This window comes from Gracilinanus agilis, chromosome 6, assembly GCF_016433145.1.
Source record: "Gracilinanus agilis isolate LMUSP501 chromosome 6, AgileGrace, whole genome shotgun sequence".
Lineage (NCBI taxonomy): Eukaryota > Metazoa > Chordata > Mammalia > Didelphimorphia > Didelphidae > Gracilinanus > Gracilinanus agilis.
The window spans coordinates 170,820,082-170,834,228 of NC_058135.1; the positions used below are offsets into that span (position 1 = coordinate 170,820,082).

General features: G+C 37.5%; 1 protein-coding gene across 1 annotated transcript in view; it reads right to left on the bottom strand.

Annotated features, from left to right (window-relative positions):
* GUF1 (GTP binding elongation factor GUF1) overlaps window positions 1–7,703 on the bottom strand; it is a 28,111-nt gene extending 20,408 nt beyond the window's left edge. The window contains exons 1-6 of the mRNA XM_044680396.1: window positions 7,521–7,703; window positions 6,408–6,519; window positions 5,947–6,095; window positions 5,628–5,708; window positions 2,795–2,872; window positions 963–1,046 (exon numbers count right to left, since the gene is read on the bottom strand). Of these exons, the coding sequence (XP_044536331.1) occupies window positions 963–1,046; window positions 2,795–2,872; window positions 5,628–5,708; window positions 5,947–6,095; window positions 6,408–6,519; window positions 7,521–7,703 (687 nt within the window). The remainder of the gene's footprint in view (window positions 1–962; window positions 1,047–2,794; window positions 2,873–5,627; window positions 5,709–5,946; window positions 6,096–6,407; window positions 6,520–7,520) is intronic.
* Between the last annotated feature and the right edge of the window lie 6,444 nt (window positions 7,704–14,147).

Sequence of the window (14,147 nt, forward strand, 5' to 3'; positions counted from 1 at the left end):
TATGTCATTTGATATAAATACATGTGTTTAAAAATATATTCAAATATTATATATACATGCATTTAATAACATTGTTTTGTTCTGATGCTTTTGCATAAATTATTGTTTCACCATTTGTTTTTAACTGTATGTATTTTTTTATATTACCATATCTGAAATCATTATTGCAAATTGGGCTTTTGGGAAATTGCCTATAACATAATACATTTCATTCTAATCTACTGTTTTAACTGTCTCTATGAGTCTTTGCTTTTCTAAGAATTTCTTGTAAATTCTTATGTTCTCCTAAAAAAAAAAAAAAAAAAAAAAGGTATTTGGCTACAAACTGAATAATCTTGACTATATCACTAGAAAAAATGACATGGATATGAACACAGAACGTACGTTCCAACATAACTTTGGCTTGTACAGCCCATTTTTCTAATGCATGCACCTATACAGTCACAATTTTTTTTTCTTTTCAAAGAAGTCTAAAATTATGGGTGTCCTCTATTTGGACAAATACTTACTTGAGGCAAAAACCTATTTTAACAACTACTCGTCTTCACTTAATACTTTAAGGTTAATTTATCACTTTCCCTATGACAAATCTAGGAACTAAGAAGCAAAAATATCTTCGTTTTACATATGTAGAAAGGCTCAGAGGTTATATGGCCTGTCCCATGAGTAATAACATTAACTATGAGTCAAGATTTGAACCCAAATCTTCTGAACAGGCCAAGTATTCTTTTTACTGTATCACTTCATCAGATATTGGCTAAATAATTTGGGCGGGACAACATATCAAGTCAACAATGGATCAAATATTCATTTGTTTCCAAAAATATGACTGCACTGCCAAATCTATTAAAATGTTAAATTATTTTCCTGAGGACAATGATGATTAAAGTTAAAACCAAGCCCACTTTACCCTAATGGGTAAAAAAGTACAAATGAAAGAACAAAAATAAGATTATTTTTACCTTAATACAATCATCACTGGGAATGTCAAACATCTTTTCAATTTGTTTTCCAACCCTTTCAGGGTCAGCATTCTTCAGATCTATCTATAAAACATTAATATTAAATCTCAACACGCTAAAATAAAAATGCTTAGAGATGCACAGAGAAATTTAAAAGAATTTAACTGCTTGCCTTTTTTCCCAAACCCTCAAATTTGAGTACTATATTTTACTGAATACACAAATTACCTGTAGTTTAGATTAAGCATTAGCAACTTTTACATATTGCTGACAAATTTACTCTTCAAATATTTCAAAAGATCATTGATTTCTCTTATCACCAATGTAAATTGCAGCTCATCTGTTCCTAATTATATGTTTTCTTAAGTTACTATTGCTAAAAAGATTACCTAATGGTATACATTCTAGTAATGAAATGTCTAACTTAGCAAATTCCAAATTAATGAATGCAAATTAATTATATTATTTTTTCAATGAACAGGCATCTAATTTTCTTTCTTCCATCCCTAAGTATTGGGTTTTTTAAAAGCTAGATTTTCTTAAGCTTTTTCAAAATCCACCTCCTTTCCTGGACTTACCCAAATGGACCTGTGTGAAGTAATTATTTAGGAGGTTTGGATCCTGCACACACTAGTGGCAGGACATAAGAGTCAGAGAATCACATGGCATGTCTGACTGGCCTTATGGCTCAGTAGCCCCCTCCATCCCACCCCGGACAAGATCTCCAGATGAGCATAGGAAGGAGAGTGGGCTTTTGAATGGTCTCTCTGGGGTTTTGGTCACCATCCCTCTCTCTCTGAGTCATCCAGATGACAGCTTATCTATTTAGCCATCTCTTGCTAACTGCAGTGTGGATGGGACCAGAGGGTTGGAATCCAAGGCCTGATTTTACCTTAACTTAGAAAGACTAAGATCTTTCTCCTCTATCTGTTCCTCTCTCTACTAATAAATGCCTATAAATCTGGTAATAAGTCTCCAGATTAATTTTTATTTATAACAGAACTTTTCTGCTTTTTCCTGTTGCAACCTCCATTACATTTTTTTCCTTCACTTAACACATCTTAGCTTAAGTTCATGTGCACTGCTATATTATGTATAATTATTATCCCTTCACCTGGCATACAAATTTTTTAAGAGTAGCAAAAATTTCAATAAACATGTGAGCACCTATTTTGTCCCATCACTAAAATGCAGTTTTCAGATTAACTATGTCTATTCTATAAAATAGCTTACAATCCATTCTTTTTTAAAACCCATTCCCCATATTAAAATATATACACATAATTTTACAATTTAGATTTATATTATATTTTGAGATAAAATATGTGCCTGTGCATGTTATATGTTATGATATACATGAAAATAAATACAACTCTTGGTTATTTAAAATGAACATATCACATTTACATGGCACATTACCAGACTGTTGATTCCATAAGATATTTCAAAGATATTGATTACAATGCAAATTCCAAACAACAATAAAGTGAATAGTTAAGTCTTAGTTCTAATATTTTATTCCATTAAGGAAAAAAAAGACAGTGCCCTTCCTCATCATATTATTTTGTTTCCCTTATCAAATAAGGAGCTTCTTTATATCAAGGTCACTTTTTTAATACAATATAGTAGCTAGTACAGTGTTTGCACCTAAAAAGCAATCCATAGCTATTAGTTAACTAATGAAAGACAAATAACTTTAATTTAAACTAAATTCCTTAGAGGGAGGAAGAAAATCACTTAGAAGATATGATACTAGCATTTCATTACTAAACCGGTCAAACAGTTATTTAAAAAACACAAAACTATAATTACATAGTATTTCTTATATTCACCTTGTTTATAACAGGAATTATTGAGAGTTGTGCTTCAAAGGCGAGAAAGAAATTTGCTACAGTTTGAGCTTGAATACCCTGAAAATATTAAAGTAGACAAACTTCTAAGAGCTTGCAATTCACCAGAAAACAAAAATCAATATAATTTATACATTTTTAAAAATTAACATTTTGGCATAATATTGATGATCCATACTTATAAACATTTCTGGTGTAGGGAGCTCAAATCAGACAATCCTGACACCAGAACAGAGATATTGAACAATTACCACCCAGGAGTGTTGCATAATTTCTAACTGCAGAAACTCAAATAAGGGAAACTAAGTCTCAAAGCCAAAAAAGAAAAAGGTTCATTGTAAGATGGCCAGGCTCACAATAAAGCTGGACTTCTGGTCAAGACCAAAAGACCCAGAGCACTGTGAAAGAATATATACCTATATACCCCAAAGAATATCACAACTTATATATCAAGCTAAAAATAATCCAAGGCCATGTTAAAAATAGAGTACAACATACTTCTCATCTTCTCATTGGTAGAAGTTACTTGATGACTTGAAAGTCATTTGATAAAGGGGGATGATCCCAGTGTCTGCTGGAGAATAAAGTATTTTTTTTAAATAGTGACATAAATAGTTTATAACAGGGGTCGGCAACGTATGGCTCTTTCTGCAGGAGCCATAAAGTCAATTTTTTTTCAGGCGCTGTTACAGGAGTGGCACTGTGAGCACTGTACGGCTCTCACGAGATTACATTTTTAAAAATGTGGGTTTATGGCTCTCACAGCCAAAAAGGTTGCCAACCCCTGGTTTATAAGATTTGACATTTTTAAAGGCAGTGGCAGTATCTTTAGATCCCTCTCATGGCCTAGCACAGTGCCTTATAAAAAGCAGACTCATTAGAATTAATATTTTACTATAAAGTGTAGGGGGTTTCCAGGACTTAGTAAGGTCTATGGCAGAAGTTATTTTTGTTATACTTCAAATATTTAGTTGTTGTTGTTATTTAGTTGTTCAGTCATGTCTGATTCTTTGAGACCAGTCTGGAGACACTGCAGTGGTTTGCCATTTCCTTCTCCAGCTCATTTTAGAGATGAGCAACCTGAGGCAAACAGACTTAAATGACTTGCCCAGGGTCACATGACTGTTAAGTATCTGAGGTCAGTCTGAAATAAGGAAGATGAGTTTTCCTGAATTCAAGCTTGCCATTCTATTCACTGTGCCACCTTAAGTAAATGAAGCTCAGAGAAATGAGGTTACTTGTCCATATTGATACAGTATCTGAAGAAGGATTTTTTTTTTAATTTTTTTTTTTAAACTCTTGTACTTCGGTGTATTGTCTCATAGGTGGAAGATTGGTAAGGGTGGGCAATGGGGGTCAAGTGACTTGCCCAGGGTCACACAGCTGGGAAGTGGCTGAGGCCAGATTTGAACCTAGGACCTCCGGTCTCTAGGCCTGACTCTCACTCCACTGAGCTACCCAACTGCCCCAGAAGGATTTATAAACAAATTGCACAACTCCAAGTCTAGTGATTGCTTCATTATGCCACCTTGCAGTACTTCTCTATTACTCTTCTAGGAGATTAAACTATTTCTTTAAAATCACAGCACCAAGCACTTTGACCAATAAATAATGAGGCCATATGCCTAAGAATAACATCATTTATTAAAAGGGACATGTGACTTAATAATAAAAGATGGATCCATCTTTTCTGCCTCTTACAAGAAAAGACATTCCCTAAATACCTGACCCTCTCTTTTATAGGGAGAGGTATCTTCTTCCTGATTTGCCCAAGTTTGTCCTTTGGACCCAACAGCAGTCCTGATTGGGGGATATTTTTAAAGAGAAGGTAGACTTAGGATTTCAACTTTTAGCCCACTACTTTCACCAAGGGGAGGGCAGGCTACTCTTCAGATAGGTGGATCTTCACATAACTAAGGATACAAGGGCAATACATTTAGTTTTCAAATGTCTTAAGGAGAATAATCTCATTTGCAGATAAAAAAAAAGGGCCTTTATCCTTTCAAATCCTTAAACAAAAGACACAAGGTCCCAGCCAAGTTAGATGCCTTGGGGTTGGGAATAAATTCTTTTACTAAGGAAGCAGGCTGACCTTAAAAACTTATGGTTTAAGAAATGTTTCACATAGAAATATTACTAATATGTAATGCAATTCAACATTAATTTTCCTCAGAACCTAACGTTTTCCAAATAATGGCTTATCAGAATTTCTTCATACTTTGTGATTCTTAACTATCCTGACAACCATTAAAGTTTTCAAAATTTGATTCCAAAGAATGACAAAAACAAATGTCAAGTTAGTGTTATAAATTTTAGTCACACTTGAGATTATAACCAAATTATTACTAAAAATAGGCATGTCATATCTTTAAAAGTTTTCTTCCTCCACATTACTTTTTAAAACTTACTCACAGAGGGGGCAGTTGAGTGGCTCAGTGGATTGAGTCAGGCCCAGAGATGGGAGGTCTTGGGTTCAAATATGGCCTCAGACACTTTCTAGCTGTGTGACCCTGGGCAAGTCACTTAACTCCCATGGGCCTGACCACTCTTCTGCCTTGGAACCAATACCCAATATTGATTCTAAGAAGGAAGGTAAGGGTTTATTTAAAAAAAAAAAAAAAAACAACTTATAGAAATAACAGCTATACATATCACCAGAGTCTAACAAACAGAATGCACAAGAAGACATCATTTTGAACTAAATGATCTGTTCAATTAAAAAAAAAAAGAATTCCTTTTTATAAAATATTCTAAGGAAATTTAATAACAGAAAAATCACTGCTTATTATTCAAAAAATTTAAATGAAATTTATACCTCATTTGCATCCACTACAAGTAAGACACCTTGACAAGCAGAAAGTGATCTTGACACTTCATAACTAAAGTCAACATGACCCTAAGAAGAAGAAAAAAAATCAAAACAATTGAATGAGAGATTCAACTTCTTACTATTTGAACTTAACTTTTTCAATTAAGCCTGGATTTATTTATTTGTTAATCATTCAGGGAACAAGTGACATTAAATAGAACAGTAGTCAAACAAAAAGCATTGATTTACAAATAATAAGTTTAAGGCTAATTTAGATAACATTATTAACAAACAAGATAAAACCCAAGATTAAAGTTTAACTTACAGGTGTATCAATGAGATTTAAAAGGTATAGTTTTCCCTTATAATTGTAAAAAAGAGATGCAGTCTGTGCTTTAACAGTGATTCCTCTTTCACGTTCTACTTGAAGTTTATCAAGTACTTGTTTATTATGATCAGTTTTTGCAATTGTACCTAGGAACATAATTTTGTGAGTTTTTATCAGAAGATAACAGGATTGATAACTTTTTGAGGATGAGTTATGTTATGCAAAGACATATTCAAATCTTAAAAGTTCAACTTTACATCAGGAAATATACCAACTGAGTCTTTCATTAAGATAGGCCCAAATGACTAAATCAACATTCAAACATTTTGAAAACATACATATTAATAACTCTGGTTAAGGAACAGAAACAAAATAATAACAAATATAAAAAATAAGTCTATGAATTAACCTTATGCCAAATTAGACTGTCATGTCCACAGTAAAAAGAGTCCACATACCTGTTAATTCCAGAAGCCTGTCAGCTAGAGTGCTTTTGCCATGATCCACATGAGCAATGATGCCAAAATTTCTAATATTTTCAACAGGAAATTTAGACATATCCATTCTTTCCTAGGATGGTAGAAAATATGAAACTCATAAATATGTGTTTACGGATTAAACAAATCCACAGTATTTTTACTTTTGTTCTAATGAAACTGCTTTTATAGAATTCTTTTTTTTCTGTTAAGACTTTTTCTTACACTTTTCATGATAACAAAAAAAAAGGTAATGATACTACTATTTATAAGAGAATTTATCAAATAAATGTTATAACACAGGTGAACATGGAGGTTAAGAAAGTCGCCTTCCCTTTGCTTACTAGGAGAAAAGACAGGTTTGGAGAAAACACATTTGCACTATTACTTTTAACTCAACTATTTAAATATACATTTTCAGTAACTTAGTCTAAGCTATTTTTTATCTCCATAAAAGTCGATCTTAAAATTAAGATGCAAAAATGCATAAGATGCATAACTTTAAGAACTTTAATTTTAAAAGATTGCTCCCACACCTTTAACTTGTACCATGATTCTGCCAAACCTCAAAATGCTTTTCATATTTTTATTCTTTATTTTTGAATTATAGCTAAACGAAAGCAATCCATGAGAAAATCTTTTTATTTGAAAAATCAACTTTTTCATTTCATTTTCATTTACTATCACAGAATGATATAGGGGAATAAGGATTTTGAATGCTGGGTTCAAATCTTAAATTGATATTTCACTGCATTAAATTCACTGCATTTCTATGGCCTTAAAATTCCTTTCTGCAGGATGTTGGGACAAACTGATTTCTAAAAAATCCCTTTGAGCTCTAAGATCAGAGCAACATTTGATTAGCAAAGGCCACAGAGGATATGCGCCCTTAGGAGCAGCAGAAGTTTTGCAAAATGATTGACAGCCTTCTACCCGGAATAAATCGCCAATAGCCCAGTAGCCTAACAAAGTCACGTGAAACAGCAAGCTAATCCTATGGGCCCCTAGTTAGTTCTCAAGGAACTTTCCAGGCTTCCAGCCGCGGACCCCGCTCCCCTGTCAGCCCAAATACTCCGGATTCGGCCCAGCGGTCACCGTTTGATCCGTGGATTTATGGGTCCTGCAGGGGATCACCCGAAAAGCAGGGTCCTTCTCTAGACGTGGAGAGAAAGGGGAGGCCAGGTCTGCCATCGGCAGGCGGCCCCAAAGGCCCCTCAGTGTGGCCCGCGCCACCCGAGCTCCCGGGCGCCCTGGCCCAGGCCCTAATCGAGCCAACATCGCTCCAAAGCCTCCTTAACGCTCCGCTCTCAGGAGGAGCCAGATCGTAGTGCCACGTCCATCCGCTTGGGTGGTAGCTGTCGGACTTCCCAACTGGGAAAGTCAATCTCTGGACGAAACTTCCACTTTCCTGCCCTGGAGACACCCTCGGCAGCTCTAGGATTCCTTAATACAATCCCCTTCTTTCAGAACCCGCGCCCGTGGCCGGGAGAGGACGTGACCTCGCGCTGCGTCCTCACACCGCCCTTTGCGAGGTCCCTGACGTCACCGCGTCCTCACGCTGCCGCCACCGGTAGCTGATCAGGAAAAGCCTATTGGCTGATGTTTCGGACGTGTTTCCAGTTTGTTTCTTCGCCTTACTTGTCCTCAAGTTCAGGATAGGGAGAACCAACCGAGAATTGTTCTCCCGCGGACCTCCTCAAATGGCCACTGTCATTTGGATGCCATTCTATTCCCGGGGCACTTGGGACTTGGCTTGAGAATCGCTCCATTCCCCTACCCTAACCAAGAGCAGGAATACGTGTCTGGGTCGTCTGCCCTTTGTTGAGAACCTTCTTTGACCCTCCTCCCTGCCAATGGGAGCCCAGGATCATCCTCCTCTCAAAGAGACCTCTACCAGCAGCCCGCCTTCCTTAGTAATCTTCAACTCATTGCCAACTGGATTCTCGACAAAGTTAACAGTGCAGCCTTAAAGGCTAAGTACAATAATTTCTTTCAATCCTCATCCTTTACATCTGGTTTGCGGTGAAATCTAAAACGGTTCAGCCAATACAGGTTCTAGTTGGATAGAAAGTGAAAGCCGAAAGCATACCTAGAGTCACAGCATCATAGAGGGACCCCAAGGAGCCCAGCTACTCCACCGTATAATGCAACCAAGTGGTCATACAGCTAAGTCTGGGCGCCACCAGCTCAGTCCACTTTGGAAAACTAATTGTTGGTAAGCTTTTCCTGGAATCCATTTTAAATTTCAGGCAGTTAATAAAATTTCTACCTATTGCTCCTAGTCCGTGATTAAATGGAAAGAGAAGATAGAAATAGGTACACAAGTATGTATATGTGTTTAAGCATGTACACATGTGTTACTGTGTTTCTATGCAGAAATAAGACTTATTCTACCTTCTTCCGAGCTTCCCTGTCAAGGGTGTCCACATGGAATCTAGAGACCCCAAACTTTTTGCCTGGTGGGATATCTGATGAACCCCAAGTTTTAGAACTAGCTTGTAAATTGGAGACCCCTAAGTTTCTACTTGTTTCTTGTTCCTGTCAGAATCCGCCCTGAAGGGAATCTCAGGCTAGCAGTTTCAGACTGAATAATGGCCTTTAAGGTAAAAGCTAAGTGACTCTTTAGTGCAGTTGGCAGTGTATAAGCTGAAGGTCTTATCCTGGAAAGGGGGATGTGGTACAATGGGAGAATGAAGTCAAAAGGAGTCACTTAGCTTTTACCTTAGAGTCCATTATTCTGTCTGAAACTGCTAGCCTGAGATTCCCTTCAGGGCGGATTCTGACAGGAACAAGAAACAAGTACAAACTTAGGGGTCTCCAACTTACAAGCTAGTTCTAAAACTTGGAGTTCATCAGATCCCACTAGGCCATAAGTTTGGGGTCTCTAAATTCCACATTAACTCAGGCACCAAAAAAAAATCACCAAGTACCATCTTCTATTCCTCACTCATTCCCTCCCATCCAATGAATTGACAAGTCCTGGCTTCTAACACTACCACCTCCCTGGTGCAGGTCCTTATTAGCAGATAAGCAATGTGTGATGTAAATAAGATATTGTTGAGTGGGAAAAAACACAGAACTATTAAATAGTCAGAAAAACCACTCTTTAATTAAAGAAAGGGGTACAGGGCTGAGTTAGGCCTCTACACATAACTGCTTGCCACGTGCCTACTCAGGGTCCAAGGACTGAACTCTAGATGCTCTGGGCCCTGATCCCTGGGAAAGCCAACCCAGGTAGATTCGACAATTCCAAGGAACCACTGAAGTTGGGAAGCTTAAATACCTTTCTAGGGAAACATGGGGACAAAAGATGAGAGAGATAGTTGATTGACTTTACAATGGTAACAAAAGAAAATGAGTAGTCCCAGACAGGAATGATGGTGAGGTGCAGATGCTTTACAATGGACACAAAAGGGAAAGACCCAGACTAGGGCTGGGCTATCTAGGTTAAGGACTTTGGCCTAAGGGGAGAAACCATTGGGACAAAAGAGATAGAAAACAACTGATGGAATTAGCCCTCCCCACCTAAACTACTTTAAGGTCTATTGTTAGTCTGAGACTCTGAGTTTGGACTCCCCCTTAGGGAAAAACCCCCAGGTCAAACCTTGGACCTTCACCTTCAAGCTAAGCAAACTGGAGTTGATTAAATCTTTCTAGGCTACAAGTTTGAGGGTTTCTGGATTCCACCTCAACTGTATGATATAGGTATTAATCTCCTTGACATAAAATAAATACTAAGCACTAAAGGTTCTCACAAGGGGGCAGCTAGGTAGGTCTAGAGAGGGGAGGTCCTTGGTTCAAATCTGGCATAGACACATCTTAGCTGTGTAACCCTGGACAAGTCACTTAACCCCCATTGCCTAGCCCTTACCTCAATTCTGCCTTGGAACCAATACATAGTATTGATTCTAAGACAGAAGGGAAGAGTTTAAAAAAAAAAAAGGTTCTCACAAGAATGCATTAAGAGAAATTTGAATAAGCAGTGGTAAATATTGGGTTCTCCCCCTAGCCCAGTGATGGCCAAACTTTTTAAAGAGGGGGGCAAAAGAAAGAAAATGCTCATCTGTCAGTCTGTTTCTAAGGCAACTCTTTCGAAGTTTCATTGTATTGTATCCTACTCATTGTATTTGTCAGATTAGGAATAATGTCGCAGCCAGATAGAACATTTCAGGGAGCCACATCTGGCCCGCGGGCCATAGTTTGCCCATCACTGCCCTAGCTAATAGTTATCATCTTCAAGAGCAGAAGCTCCACCCAGCTGCCAGCAGTCAGCTCTAGCCAAGAAACAGGAGAAAATTTAATTTAGGCTGACTGCAAGATTAGATACATCCAATTGAGTTCAGGATCTCTGGTCAATTGACAGTCTATGGATTCTTATCATTTGTATTTGTATTTGTATATATATTAGAGGGTAAGGATTTAAATATATATAATTAAATATACATACATATATATTTAAATCTTTATTTTCTGTTTTAGAATTAATACTAATTATTGATTCCAGAGCAGAAGAGTGTGAAAGACTAGGTAATTTGGATTAAATGACTTGAACAGGATCACACAGCTAGAAGGTATCTGAGGTCAAATTTGAACTCAGGACCTCCCATCCCCAAGCCTGGCTCCCTATCCACTGAACTACACCTAACTGCCCCTGTAATCCTTATAGTCTGCAGTGGTTCCCAAACTTTTTTGGTGTACCACCACCTTCCCAGAAAAAATACTACTTAGCCCCCTGGAAATTAATTTTTTTAAAATCTTAATAGCAGTTAATAGGAAAGATAAGTGCACCTGTGGCCATCACCACTATCCTGGATCTCTGCAGCACCCACCAGAGGGCGGTAGCACCCACTTTGGGAATAACTATTCTATAGTCTCCTCAAACACTGAATTAGTGAATGCTTGACAATTGCTTCTAGAGGAAATTCAGCCTTCCTTTTCTGCAACATTTACTCTAGCACTTTCCCAGAACATCATAGAAAAATCAATGATTTTCCTCTCCCTTTTTCTGGCTATCCCATATTGTTTTGTTATGGGGGTGCAAATTGTGAACCCCTGGGTTCGAGAAGGAAACCTTTCTCAAGAATGAGAGGACTCCAAACTTAGCTTAAAAATAAAAAGAAAGATTTATTAGTAAGATAGGACCAATGGCCAGCAAGACAGCATGAGTGGAACAACCCTGGGAGGCTGCTCCCCCAGTGCCTCAGTTCTGGGATTTTTATATTCTTTCCAGTAGTGTGGAAGTGACTCCTTGTACTCAGGCATTCTGTGGGTGGAGGGGTCTGTCTGAGACCCTCAGGGCTTAGGCTATCAAGGTTTGTCCCAGAGGTGTATCTCTTTTGTCTGTCTCAACTTAGTCCAAAGGTAATGGTTTTTGCCTTGGGAGTCACAAGGGCAGGAAAGGAGAAGGGAATTTCCCTGTTCACAGCCTGCCTGAGTTAAGGGGTCCAGGGTCCCTGCCATCTCTGCACAATGCCCATGCCAGTTTCATTAATTGAACTCATGGCCAACACAGAAGTTTATCTTCCACACCTATTTTCTTTATAAGACCTTCTTGCTCTTAGGAAGGATAAACCAAATTTTAGCACTGTGTAGTTGGAATTTTGTACCCCAGGACTACTTTCCCCAGAATTCCTTTCCTGTGTGTCCTCTTTTTTTTTTTTTCACTTAGAGTTTTTTAAAGTTTCTGTAAACATGCCCTGGGAGTCTTTTTTCCTGCTAATATGGCTGGAAAATTGCTTTTTTCTCTTTCTCACTTTACTAACCTTTACTTCAAATTATTATTAATAAATCTTATAAAAATAATACTTGGAGTATTTGGATATTTAATTTTAATCTTACAGCACTATGCTGGGTAAAGGGGACAGCCAGAGAAGGGAGGCTATTTTAAACAGTAAAAGCACCATCCAAAAGCACAAAAATATGTAAAAAACAGCACAAAATAGATCACAAAAAGGACAACCATTTATAGTGCGAGAGCTGAAACAAAAAGGCAAAGTATCCCCTTGTTTGACTTCAGCTGGGAATGTGACTATCTGGTGACTCTCTCCTCTTTGTGAATGTCTGCAAATGACCAGGGAAGTATCATGAATGTTAATTTGGGGATTATAAATAAACTTTAAAGTATGAAGTGAATAAGGAGGCCCAGCTTACACAGAAAAGGAACTCTAAAGGAGATAAGGCCACCAGGGGCCTCAAGGCCCAGGTTCAGCTTGACTATCTTGGGTCCTGTTCAAGCTGCCAATTGGGAACAGTTGCCCTAGTCAACAGATGGCCGGAGCAGAGGAAATGGGAAACCAGCTTCTCACCATAGCCAGAACAGTCTTGAATAGACCTGATGTAATTTGCCCCTGGCAGCTAGGTAGACCTGAGTTCAGATCTAGCCTCAGATACTTACTAACCATGTGATCTTGGGCAAGTAACTTAATTCTGCCTCAGTTTCCTCAACTCTAAAATGAGCTGGAGAAAGAAATGGAAAATCATTGTAGGAAATTTTCAAAGAAAACAGAATCCAACACTAGTGAAGAACCACAACAACAATTTGCCTCCAGGAACTGAAGAGAGATTGGGTCACTCCCATGTAAAGATCTTTCTGTTCTGTTGCCAATAAGAGAATATTTTCATCATTCCCAAAGGGCTGGAATCCTGGAACATTGAGTCATACTTGGCCAGAGAGAAGAGACCAGGGACTTTTTGATCCTCAAATAATACAAGTACCCTGTTACCTAATATACAGTATATACAAAAATAACAGGTCGGTGAGTTGAGCACTAGATGCCATGATTGGAAAAGGCCTTATGTTGGAGCTGAGCTTTGAATGAAACGGGGGAATTTTAGAGACAGAAGTGAGGAGGGAATGTATTTCAGGCTTAGACTGTCAGTTTAAATTAGATTACAATCCCACTTTATCTAACACCAACAGATGCTAATGTTTAACTTAAAAATCAAACCAAATACCCCTCAAGACAAATTTCATCTTTCTCATTATTTAAATTAAATGCCATTGGTATGGGAATTTAGGAATGTCCTTGATTTAGAAACGTGATCTTTCTGTGGTCTCCTTAGTTTTTCCATGCCTGGATTTACAAAGTCTAGTTCATCTTCAAATTAAACTTACCTGTGGTATAACTTGTTGCTTACCTAACCTTTCAAATCACTGTTGCATTTTGTGTCCTAACCAAACTATCTGGCCTAAATTGAATGAACACCTAGAACATGGTTGTACTGTTTGAATTACTCTAAGATATTTCCCATGGTAAAATTCAGTTATTGGGCCCTGAATCTCTACAAAGGGATGTGCATCATGACCATGCCTGTCTTTAAAATTCTGGCTGACATACATCTACATATTATTTTTTTCTTGTTCAGGGAGAATGTGAACTGTGAATCAATGTCACATTCTTCCTCTTTCAAAACTCACTTCCTATTCATTTTCAACTGGAGCTTTCTCCTTCATTGAAGAAGATGGACATCATAGCACTGATTCCTTAGGGCCTTCTCCTAGAATAAGTGGAGAAACCATGGGATGGAGAATACTTTGTTAGAAGAATTCCAAGTGCTTTCTTTCAGACATTTAAACATTATCTCCTTCATACTTTAATATTTCTACTTGCTAAGTTTCTATACAGATATCATAAGAACATATAAATAAAGAACTAAAGTATTTTAGAAACAATGTGTAATATATAAGCAACTTATTTCTAATGATGGTTGGAGAATTCCTTA